Source organism: Pteropus alecto, unplaced genomic scaffold (assembly GCF_000325575.1).
Source record: "Pteropus alecto unplaced genomic scaffold, ASM32557v1 scaffold76, whole genome shotgun sequence".
In the NCBI taxonomy this organism is placed as follows: Eukaryota; Metazoa; Chordata; class Mammalia; order Chiroptera; family Pteropodidae; genus Pteropus; species Pteropus alecto.
Genome location: NW_006443138.1, coordinates 14,344,050 through 14,357,029, shown reverse-complemented (window position 1 = coordinate 14,357,029; position 12,980 = coordinate 14,344,050). Strand labels below are relative to the sequence as shown.

At 37.2% G+C, this 12,980-nt stretch overlaps 1 protein-coding gene across 3 annotated transcripts in view; it reads right to left on the bottom strand.

The window, feature by feature from the left end:
* Positions 1–2,145: 2,145 nt before the first annotated feature.
* SYT1 (synaptotagmin 1) overlaps positions 2,146–12,980 on the bottom strand; it is a 382,176-nt gene continuing 371,341 nt past the window's right edge. For 2 of the 3 annotated variants that reach the window (XM_006923780.3, XM_006923779.1), the window contains 2 exons: positions 9,312–9,445; positions 2,146–5,224 (listed from right to left, as the gene is read on the bottom strand). In XM_006923780.3, the coding sequence (XP_006923842.1) occupies positions 5,018–5,224; positions 9,312–9,445 (341 nt within the window). In that variant the 3' untranslated portion in view covers positions 2,146–5,017. Of the gene's footprint in view, positions 5,225–9,311; positions 9,446–12,980 lie in introns of those variants that run through there. The other variant, XR_003043613.1, reaches the window with a different exon arrangement.

Genomic DNA, 12,980 nt, shown 5'->3' with positions numbered 1-12,980 from the left:
GCACCTGAGACCCTTTGTGGTCCCAGAAAAATGGAGCTCCCACAGGTTCTAGCCCCTCTAAAGTTTTAAGCTACATTATCTTCTCCATTTTGGTTTTCCAGACTTAGGAGGGGCATCATGGGCTGAATTGTGCTCCTTGCCCACCCACCCCATTCATATGTTGAACTCCTAACCCCCAATACCTCAGAATGTCACTGTATTTGAAGACAGGGTCCTTAAAGAGGTAATTAAGTTAAAATGAGGTCATTAGGATGGACCCTAATTCAACACAACTCGTGTCCTTGTAAGAAGAGGTTAGGATATAGGTACACATAGAGGAAACACCAGCTACAAGCCAACGAGAGAGGCCTCAGAAGAAATCAACCCTGCCAAAGCCTTGATCTCGGACTTCTGACCTCCAGAACGGTGAGAAAATAAAGTTTTGATTTTAAGCCACCCAGTCCGTGGTATTTTGTTAGGGTAGCTGTATAATACAATTACAGGTGGGATCTATTAATCTCTGGGTTAACCCACTGTCTCTGCTCTCTCAGCCCTTTCTATGTGGCCAGTTTCCTATAAAATTTCCTCTTTGAAACACCTGGAAGTGGTTTTGTTTTTCTGACTAAAACACCTAATAAATATCCCAAGTGTATATGTTCTTTTCGGAAAACACATTGATGAAAGGACTGGATGGGCTTTTTATAAATCATTAAGAAATATTCTAGTTTTGTACCTAATGTCAAGACTGTTTAAGAAAAAATACTCACCATTGAAAACCAAACAAATGTATTTATAATGCTGTTTTTTTTTTTTTTTCCTCTGCACCTAACCCTACTGGCATTAAATGTCCTTTTCTCAGCTTACATTTAGAACTCTGCCAGTTGTTTCCTCAGAGTGCACAGTAATGAAGTGGTCTTTCCTCTGACTTATTTGGCAGTGCCTAATAAAAGCTGGTTGAAGAGAGTATGCTGTAGCCAGCTATCAAACACCTTGTCATGTGTAAACTTTAAGTCTTGCTAAATGAGTGAAATTTTGCCCCAGTCTTGCCTACTCACTGACTGGGATAACTCCTGTGGGTTCTTTAGGACTTCCCTCTGGCGTTGTCTTCTCTAGAAAACTATTCTTGATATCTCCCCTGACCCCTGCACCATCAAAGAATGTCATAGGCTGGTTTGCCCAGGATGCAGATTCTGAGATGAAGGGATTTTACTGGGGAGTCCTCTTTGGAACAACACCTGTAAAGGAGCAAGGAAAACTGTTAGGGGAGAGGGAGAAGACAAACTGCAATGCAGTTGCAAAAGCATTCTCAACTAACCCTGGGGATGTGAAACTGAGATAGCGCCTTAGAGAGATCCAGCCAGGGACATGGGATGTGGGCGCCCGGGTGGGATGCATGACCTCTTAGGTAAGGCAGCTTCCTCATTAGAGGGCAGAGAGACACGGCTTTTAGTTGTCAGCAGGCAAGGCTTCTGGCAGTTGCAGGCTGCCAGTGGGATCAGGGCGCCACACCATGGTGTCCACTATAATTGGTCTAGCAAAAGTTCTTAGGGATTCAGGGTGCACATTGCAGTGTATTGTGATGGTGCATTTACATGTCTGTCTGAGACTATGGGCTCCTTGGGGCCAGGTGTACCTTATTATATCATGTATCTCCAGCATCCAGTAAAAACATACATGGTACACAATAGGCACGTGATAAATGTTGAATTTTTTGGAGGAAAGATGTTTACTTGTTTCACCTTGTAATCGCAGTAGGCAGGGAGTTTAATGTGTCACACTGTCCTCCAAAAATGAGGTTTAGAAAATCTTGTTTTTGGTCCCACTCTGGAGAAGCTTTATGACTTAGGCTCGAGAGTGAAAACCCTGGAGGACACAGTTTGGGCAAAGCAGGGAGCCTGAACGTATGCCAGATGAACTGATCATAAATAGGAACAGAGAAACATATGTTGAGAATGACTCTGCCCAGGAGCAGTGGGCAGTAATGGCCAAAAGCGCTCTAGGCATTGTTTTCCCTTCAGCCCTTCTGTATTCACAGACATGACTCAGAGGCTGGCATTCAGTGCAAGCTTTTGTGGAGCTGCCTCTGCTTCCAGCAGGCCCCAAAGTCAATAGGCCACAGACTTACCGCCAGAGTTAGGTAAGAAAAAGAATTGAAAGGCGGCAACATCAACAGGAAATAAAACATTTTTATTGAATATCCATGTAATATGTTAAGTCATTTTAACAACAATCAGAAAACTACTATGGAATTCACTACACGAAGTGAAACAAAATTTAAACCACCTCATCAAAAATGAAGGTAAAATACAGCTAAAGGAGTTGGCTCGGGCCGCGAGCCATATGGCAGAAGAAAACACCCCAACATTTCTACAAGGTACAGAGAAAACCCACACATAGAAACACTCAAGCAGGCAGTAAATATACACAAAGGCAACTAGGATCTTTCTAGAGCATCAGATTCTAATACTTTACACAGCTTTGTCAGAAAGGTACATGTGGCTTATCTGAGGATGAATCTTGGTCTTAGAGCAGGTTCGGTCACTGAAAGATGACATAGTACCAACTAATTCTATGGTGACAATATCCCATGTCTGGCAGTGTTGCAAGAGAATGCATTGGTAGCACTTTAATGCAAGAAATAATGTGTATTCAGCAGCTCGAACCTGCTTGTTTTAAAGTGTTGTTTTAGTGTGAACAACTTAAAGCTGAATACAGTGAAATTAAATGTCAGTTTCTGGTATTTAATGAATTTTAAAAGTCAATCAACTCCCTCTCTTTGGTAGTGTTTGGTCCATTATATTAGAAAGATTCTCTTTTGACAATTCTGTTCAAACCAATATTTAATCTCACATCAGGACTTGGTGCATTTTCTGTTATCTATGTTTTTTAAAAAGTGTATGGACCATCCACAGAGGAGGGAGATATTATTTTTCATTCGTCCTTTGTGTCTGTCCCAGTTCTAGAGTTTGCTGTGACTGGGTTGAAATGTCAAAGGGCTTGCCTCTTCTTTGATGAGGAAAGAATAATGACAGGAATTCTAGTTTTATTAGGAAACAGCTAACCTCATGTTCGAAGCCTCCCATCAGCCCTTTTTGAATTCTCTTGAGTTTTTTTAAAAAATGTGGCATGATACCATAAAGTCTGAACATGAGGCTAGTGCTTAGTTTTCCTCCATTTGGTTTGGTGTTTGTGAAGATCAGCTTTCACTTCAGAGCATCACTACTCCCTGTGGCCTCGGAGTTAGATGGGCCACAGAAGTGAGTGGGAGAAAAGACTTGCCGTAGTGTGAGATGCTAGGCTGCTCTTTTACAGACTGGTCTACCACAGTGGGGAAAAACATGGAATATTGCACAGTGCTTGACAAAATGCTGTGTGTTCCACCCCATTCTGTGAATCTTCCTTGTCCTATGCATAGCTTTTCAGTTCTGAATTGGTCCTTTGTAATGAGAACTGTTTGTGCTACACACACCTTGGGCAGTGCAGTAGAAGGGAATGGCAGTATTGTTTACAATATCACTACGGGGTAAATTGAGTGCTATCCACTGAGGAAACTACGTGTCTAAGCACACACGGCAGTCACAGTGTTACACAGAGCAGTCCTTGAAGACTCTTATGGAATGACTAGTAGCTTCATAATAGTGCCATTTACTACATAATAACATTGAAAACATTTAAAAACTCCTCCTAAATCAAGCATCTAGAATACATAAGAGGTTGCTTCAGTTTTCTAGAACTTGTTCTTGGTTTTGTTTCACCTTTTTTTAAAGGACAAATTAAAACTTATTTAAGTAAAAAGAGCATATAAAAAGATCACTAGTTGTCTGTTTTGGCTTAATTGAAGTGCATTCAGAACTATGGCTAATTGTTTATTTCTTCATCTTTTGATGGGATTACAATACTGTCTGTTTACCACAAAGTAATTTTGTGTAATAAGCACAGATTGCTGTGTTAAAAATATTCTGCATTCCTTCTAATCTGGTTTTGTATAATAAAATATTTTGTTACAAAGTCTAGTGTGCAAACCTTTCGGAATATTAGAGACGTGAAGTCTGGAATAGAATTCACAGGATGCACATTTTGTATAAAGGTGATAACGGAGAGCTACTTTTTTTCTTTTTTAAATAGTCAGGCAATATTTCAGAAATGCTGACTTCTCCCCTCAGCTTCTTCCCACCCACCCCCATCCCTAAACAAATGCACACACACATGCACGCACACACATGTGCATAAACACACACACATTGAACACCATCATATTGTTAATCTATATGCAGTAATATGAAGTCATTAACTCCTGTACAGTTGTTTCTTCAAATGTGAGAGTGAAGCCCTGGTTTTAGCTTTGTAGATATGTACAGACAGATGCGATTCTGTTTTGTGGCTATGCTTCCTGAAGATCGGCCTGGATACTGCTCAGATCATACTAATTTGCCTGTGAAGAAATTCTATAAAATTGGATTCACCCACCAAATATGTGGTGTAAGTGTATCTTGGTACGCAAATGATTCGATAGAAAGCTCAAGTTTAAGTTGTCCTTTAAGATGTCAGTTTCACTGTGCTAGTGCCTTACGAGTTGATATTTTTGCTGGAATGCAGACGATACTATATTTACCATATAATATATTATCAGCTCTCCTATATCTCAGTCAATTTACATAGTTTAAAATAGAACATCTTATTAAAAACATCTAGATATACACAGATTAGGAAACGCTTACAACATACAAATACACAAACTAGAAATAAATCTTTAGCATACTGGTATATACAACAGTGTGATACAATAAATTATTTCAGTCATGCTCTATCTACACATCATATTGCTTAAAAGAAGAGTAGATTTGGAGGGCAGTGGTATGATGAAGGACTCAGGGGCTCTCTATGTTTAAATCTGTGCAAATTAAAACAGGATTTGAAGTACCACTGAATTGTGTTAGGAATGCATGGCTGGAAAAATGAAAGGACCCATATTACTGAGGTATTTACAGATACTGGCTAAAGAGCACTATGTGGGCAAATGCAGAAAGGCTTCTTTCCTTTACTTCTTGACTGCCAGCATGGCGTCAACTTCCTCCTCTACCTGTAGGGTGTGCCACTGGGCAATGGGTCGCCTGGGGTTGGCCAGCATGTCTGACCAATGTCGCAGCTCCGCCCCGGTGCTATTGTAGCCCACAAAGACTTTGCCGATGGCATCGTTCTTGCCAATCTTGTCATAGTCCAAAACAGTTACCACCACTTGCACTTTCTGAAAGAGGACACAAAATAAATATCAATCGCCCAGCTCTAGAGATATGTCCCTAATGCAAATCTTCCCTGAGATCCAAGGAATTGAAAATAAGAAGAATCAATCTCCAAACAACAGGACAAGGCTAAAAATGACCTGAATATGTAAATCCGAGTCATCCCTATTTTGCCATTAGTACATTATCATCATCACTGTTGTCATTGTCGTCATCTCCGGTATCTTCAAAATCCTCAAAAAATGTTAATTTTTATTATGTATTTGGTACTATTCTCAGTCTTGAAATGAACTACTCAGTTACTTCTCACAGTAGATGGTATTAACATTGCCATTATATAGATCAGATGCTGAAGCTCAGAGAAATTAAGTAACTTGCTGGAGATCATACAAGGAATGAGTTGTTTGGTTTTCAGAGTCCATGCTGTAAACGACCATGCTCTAAATGACCATGCTCTGTTGCCTTGTCAACTTGTATCCACCTCTAAATCCATTCGTTTCAGTTGTCTCATCAGTGAAATTTCTAGCCTTGGTACTCAGACCTTTCTTTTTTGGTTATAATTTCCAAAGCAACCATGTACTGCAATCCCATTTTGGGGGAGGGGAGGAAGAGCCAGCATTTTACATAAGACCGATACAGAATTTTGTTGTGAGTATAAAATGTGACAGTAGAGTGAATGTCTTTAAAAAATAGTAACCGAGTAAATCTAATTTTTCTCTTTCATACATTCAATACACATTTGCTGAGTAACTACTACTATGTATCTGGCACTGATATCAAATGGAAATAACCTTTTAGGCCATATATGATTTATTTCAGTGATTCCATTAGGTTTTGACGTTTTATTTAGTAACTTCTTCTTTGAACTGAACTGAGAAAAGCAAACCCATAACATTATGAAGATATGAAAAAAAACCCTTTTTAAAAGCACATTTCAGTTCTGCTTTCTAAGGAATAAATATGCTTAGTTGAAATATGCAGTGGCTCCAATTTAGAAACTAAGGGCAAAGATAAAGGAAAAGTTTAGAGTAAAGTAGAATGAATACTATTTGGTGGCCACTGTTAAAAAGAGCAGAAAATGTAATGATGGAAGCTAGAGACAGATGGAGCTCCAGCTGAGTTATGGCCTTTTAGTGTAGTTTTTACTCCGAGGACTGCATTCGTGCACCAACATATGAGAGAAGGCGCCCAGATACAGCTTCAGATCAGAGGAAATGATCACTTTTCAGTGTGGAATTTAGAATGTAAAATGCCATGCACTAGCAGTTAAGGAAACAAACTTCTAACTTCCTTTGTGCAGCCTTAGATCGATTCCATTGTCAAGGGAATTACCTGTCCACTGGATGGTGTTTGGAACTGAGAACAGAATCAGCGTGGTTCCGAGGACTTTTCCCATGGGAGTTCATCAGGACAGGGTCATGTTGCAGGGAGAGAGGCGGGGCATTGGGGGCAGTGTGCTCCAAGGTAACAAGAATTATTGGAGGTTGAAATGAAGAGCTGGAGTGGGTTTTGATTATTCTCTTAGGAGTGTATTGATTAGTAGCAGTCAAATATCCTTACGAGGGCCTTGGATTAATTTTTCCAGCTGCATATGTAGTTTATATGCTTTTTTTTCTCTTTTTTTGTGGGGGGATGCAACATTTTCGTGTGCTTTTAGATGTCGTCATATTTCATTTCTTTCATATTTTATAGGTGTAGAGATAGAACAACAGATAATCTTACAACCTTAGGATAAAGAAAATCTAAACCCCGATTATAGCATATAAAATGTTCAATTATTTTCTCTAGGGAAATGCAAAGACTGGGAGAGCAGCCTCTTGGGAGGGAAAAAAAAAAACAGAACAAATTGACTCAAGGAGCAGAGGAGGAGGGATGCAGTCAAAGGCGTGCTCATTATTTTCGTGCCTAATGTACTCTACATGGGGCTCAGGCTCTCTCTGTGCTGATGAAATGTTATCTGCTTCAGAATGCTGCCTCAGAAACCCAGCATATGTCTTGTTTTTCATGTGTTTCATTTTCAACATATTTGCATTTGCTGCAATTTATAGTTGAAAAGGGACATTTATTTATATTTTTTAAATGTATAGAATTATAGCTCAAAGGGGAAGGTTTACAAAAGAATTTTTCATCTCAATGCCCTGCCTTGCATTGTTTTATGGAATTAAAAAAACAAAATGCCAGGAGGTGTTCGTTTCCATAGGAAGCAGGTCTTAGAACTCAAAAGAGTTCACTGAACAAATATTGCAGAATAAATTGTTGGGGAAAATTGAATGTCTTAGGGGTTTGCCAGTGGGTCTAAGGCAGTGAGCTCACTGGTTTGGGCTAGTGAACAAGTAATTGTGGACAGGGAATCAGTGTCCTCTGCAACATCATTTACTTATATAACAGATGCTGAAAGTAAATAAGATGTATAATTTGCTGCCATGGGAAAATGTATATAAAAACCATGAACCAATCAGGATTGTGGGATTATTGATTTTTTAAAAGCTTCCCTATACAATATAGTAACTACTAGTCACATGTAGCTGTTTAAATTTAAATAAATTAAAATTAAATTTCTTGATCACATTAGTGATTGAGATGCTCATTACCCACCAGTGGCAGGTGGCTGCCATCAAGGACAGCACAAATGATAAATATTTCCATCCCCACAGAGTTCTATTGGACAGTGCTGATTTAAATATTGCTTTAATCTTATCATTAGATCCATTTTCTAATAAAATGTTAATTTGAAAAAGAGACAACATTAACATTGTGAATAGTAATGATGAGAGCCTTTGCTGAGTGTTCTTATGTACTCGGCACTGTTCCAAGTGCTTTTATATGCATAATCTTACTTTATGTGGATTCTGTTATTATTTCTATTTTATATTTGAGGAAATTCTAAGCCTTAGTTTCCTTATATATAAAATTGGAATAATAATGGAAACTCATAAGGCTCTTATAAGGATTATATGAGATTATGCCTATAAAGTGCTTAATTTGAGCCTAGGCACTAAATAAACATACAATAAATGTAGCTATATTATATTAGCTTTCTTCATAAAATAAAGTTTTGGTTCATTCATAAGATACTATAGTCTAAGAATAGATTAAAATTAAAAATATGCAATGGAAGAATATTTGCTGACTTCTGCTATTCTGGACCTTTAGAAAGTTCCAAGTTATAGTTTTGATGCCTACCTTTCATTTCTCCTTTAGATTACTGGCAAACTTTTATGTTACTGAAAAGATGGACCCACATCAATTATTTAATAAAATGTAAAAATAGTCTTGCTTTAAGCAATTTTACTCTGTGATATCAATTAAAGATTAGTAAGAAATAGCCCATAATTATTAGATGTAAACTTTGGATTTCAATAGTCTAATTATAGATATGAAATGAGGAAACTTTAAAAATATTTAAAAATTACTAAATAATAAGGTCATATGCTATCATTGTGGCTGCACATAGCATCCTATTTTAAACATGTTAACCACAAGGTCTTTTAATAGAATACTTTCTATCATAGCAATTATTATCTAGCAAATAAAGATTCCATTTTTACAAAAATACTCATCCACTCCAACTCAGAAACAGGAAGCTGAATTTAAACAATTAAAAATGCTACTTAGCCTAATTTTCTTTTGTTGTCTTTTAATAATGAAAAATTAAAGATGCATATTTAGTGTCAACCAAAATATTTCTCTTATCTCTATTTTTTTTTTTTTTTTTTTACTATAAAGATATGATACGAAGAATTTACACATGATAGCCTGGGACTAAATAGTGAAAGTTCATTTGCTCTTGGCCTTTTAATCTTTGTGGATGTACTTTTTGGGTTAGCAGAGTTTTTCTGTTGATTTTCTTTTTCCCACATTGTTTCTGCTCAACAGAACTCCAGCTGTTTTTGGCTGATGAATCAGCACGTTCTGTGCTGTATATTTTATCTTTTTCCTCTTCATGTAGCTTTAGCATCAAATGTGCATGGGAATAAGAATGGCATATCTAACGAAGGCATGTCACTGATAATTTACAAGCTCTGTGTGTTTAATTTGTATGATCCGAAGAAATAAAATTCAATGGGAAGATAAAATTATGTTTGACATTACCTGGATTTGCTCAAAGGGTACTTCAAAGCTGAAGGACTCATTGTAGTAGGGGTTAAGTGTGTTCTTTTTAATTGTTGTCTTTTTCTTCTTCAGCCTCTTACCATTCTGCATCAGATGAATCTTTACATAAGGATCTGAAAAATAAAAAGGAAAACTTTAGGAGATCAGAGACATACACTGTAGATTATAATTTAGTTTATAAAAAGACCAAGTATTCCCAATAGGAAAATAATTGTATAGCACATAATTATTATTTCTAAAATTTCATATTTACTTGGGAGATTTAAAGTAACCAATGTACCATATATTTTGCCATAGTATTGTCAATATTTATAGTAGGATTTAGGAGAAGAGAGCAGTGGTGTGCTGGTAAACCAGCTCTTTGAGGAAAGAAAGTTTTTACATGTAGCACTGCCAGTGTCCATGGTATCAACACTCTCAGTAGCTGATTTCAAGCTACTAACAATTTAACAACTGGCTTACTCTATTCCTGAGAATTTAATAACTTGCTCTTGTGAGATGGCAAAGAATTGGCTGCAGTGAACATTATATAGGAATAACTTGTAATAGAGGACAAAAGAGTCATTTAATTTATTCATTTACTCAGCCAATGTTAATTAGGTCTCAGTCCTTCCCTGTTTTCATGATGGAACTTCAGGCTTGTGGGGAAAATAGACAATAGACTTGTAAAGAAAAAACAAGAAATGAACTTATAAGTTGGGAAGACTGCTTTGGAAGAAAAGAGTAGAATAGAAATATGATAGAGACTACCAGGATTAGTATGGTGAGTCTAAGGCAGAAATGAAATTCTTAGATCACTCAAGTAAGATCTCTCTAAGGAAGTAACATTTAAACTGAGGTATGAAGGTTGAAGGGCAACGTGTGTGTGCATATGTGTGTGTGTGTGTAAGGGGAGAGAGAGAGAGAGAAAGAGAGAGAGGAATATCTAGGAATTGTGCCAGAACATGCCTATGAAGACTAGGTAAAGAAGATCTTAAATAGTTCAGGGAAAGGAGAATAAGTCACTATGCACATAGATAATGAGAAAAGGAGCAGAAGATTCCCTTAGCATTTTCCCCAAAGCCTCATTAGGTAAAGTTAAAGTACTAAGTAAGTCACTAGAGGGGTGAGATGATTCCCATTCACAGCTCTAATTACTAATGGATGAATGACCTACCTTCAGGTCACCAAGAACCAACGCCCAGGTTTGATAGGAAAATCTCTCTACTGTTTTCTTAAACATTTTTCTACTTCATATGTAATGCATGTTCATTATAGAAAAAAAAACCCAGAAAGCAATGATAACAAAACAACAACAAAAAAAGAGGAACTTTTAAATCATCCATGATTTTATTCCCCTAAAGTAACCACTGCTAAGCCTTCCAAAATTTCTTTCCTCTCAGAACACGCAGAGCTGGCAGGAACTTTACAGATAATCTAGTCTATCCACATATTTTTAGAAGATAAAACAGCAGACCAGAAAAAGTTGTTTTTTTCTCCTTCTTCCCAGCTCCAGTAGAACGTAACTCCTGAAGGAAATATGGTCTGCCATGTTCACTAATTGAATTTACTAAACAGTACTTGGCACTATTCAATTTTTGTGAAATAAATAAGTGCACCTTCCTTAGGGCCTCATAACCTGAGGCTCCTGACTCTCAGTCCTATCTTCTTCCTATTGTCCCAAATCCTGCATTACTTGGATATGTGTAGCTTGGGTTTTTGTTTGTTTGTTTTTGTTTTTAATGCTACATCCAGCCAAGGGGCTCATGATGAAGATTTTCATCAAAATGAAGAATATCTTTAAAAACCAGACCTAGAGATGAGAAACCAGCTCTGGCAGCTAAATGGTTGGTCAGTTATTGTAAATAATTGCAAAGAAAGGGGAAATGTGGCCTTTTTAAAAAACTGATAATCTGTCTTGCTGTTCACAGCTAAGATTGATTTTTGGTTGAGAGACTTTGTTTATGAAGTTCCTTGGCTCCTCCATCCCAATGCCTTGTACATCTACAAAATGGTCAAGCCTCCAGTTGCTTTTTGGCACCAACACTCAAATACTAAATACCCCCCAAATCAATGTTTATGCCTCCTATGTTTGTGCATTGAAACTTCAACCTAACTAAGGCATAGGTTTTCTCAAGAGAAGCATGATGACTATGTATTCATTTAACACAGTAAATGACAAGAAAATTCCTTATGCATCTGCCATTTGATGAAGTGAATTAAAAACCCAAGATAGTTTCAGATTTTGATATGAGCTCTGACGTGATGTGATCAATGCTTTGGGGAGAACACGGTAATTTGGAAAGGGTGACCAGCAAAGTCCTCACTGAGGAGGCCAGGTTTGAGGTAAGAACTGAATGACAGGAAGGAGCCAGTGATCTGAAGACGTGGTGGAAGCTTGTACCGGCCAGAAAGAGCAGGACACGTGAAGGCCCTAAGGTGCACGTGCTTCCACGTGTCTGTGGAATGAAAAAAGACAAGGGGAGAGAGGCAGCTGGTAAGGTCAGCGAGGTAACTGCTGATCTGTGACTTTTATAAGCAAAATCTGCCAATTCTGACAATGATTCAGAGGTATTCTGTTGTTTCACAATACTTAAAAGAGAAGACAGAGGCCTGGACAAGGAGCAGGTTTGGACCTGTAATGAATAGGCAGTGTCAGTTTTTGCCTTTGCAGATTCATTCTGATACAGGTACCAAGGAAACTTAGTTTGCAGGCAAAATTCCCATCTTAATCATGACCAAGGCTGACGGTAGCTCAGAGATCTTATTTTTTTTTTTCACTCAGCTTTATTGAGATATAACAGATATAACATTTTGTAAGTTGAAAGTGTATAATGTGATGATTTGATATACATATGTATCGTTAAGTGATTATCACAATAAGGTTAGTTAACACATCTATTCATTCATGTAATTACAGTTTTTTTTTGTGGTGAGACCATTTGAGGTCTACTCTCTTTGCAGCTTTCAAGTACAAAATATACATTGCAAACTGTAGTCACCATGCTATACATTCTATCTCCAGATCTTGTTATTCATCTTATAACTGCAAGTTTATACATTTTGACCAATATCTCATTTCCCTCATGACCCCAGTTCCTGGCAACCACCATTCTATTTTTATGAGTTTGAATTTTTTTAATAGATTCCATATATAAGTGAAATAGATAATACAGTATTTGTCTTTCTCTGTCTAATTTATTTTACTTAGCATAAAGCCTTCAGGGTCCATTCATGTTGTTGCAAATGGTAGGATCTCCTTATTTTTTATAGCTGAATAATATTCTATTCTCTCTGTGTGTATATATATACACTATTATATAGAATTTTATTATATAGTATATTACATATACTATATATATATATCTTTTCCTTATCTATTTACTCACTGATGGATACTTGGGTTGTCTCCCTGTCTTGGCTATTGTGAATAATGCTGCAGTGAACATGGGGATGCACATATCTCTTTGAGATAGTCATTTTATTTCTTTGAATATATACCCAGAAGTAAAATTGCTGGATGAAATGGTAGTTCTATTTTTAACTTTTGAGGAACCTTCATACTGTTTTCCATAGTGGCTGAAACAATTTATATTCCCACCAACAGTGCACGAAGGTTCCCTTTTTTTTTTCATATTCTTTCCACTACTTGTTATTACTTGTCTGTTA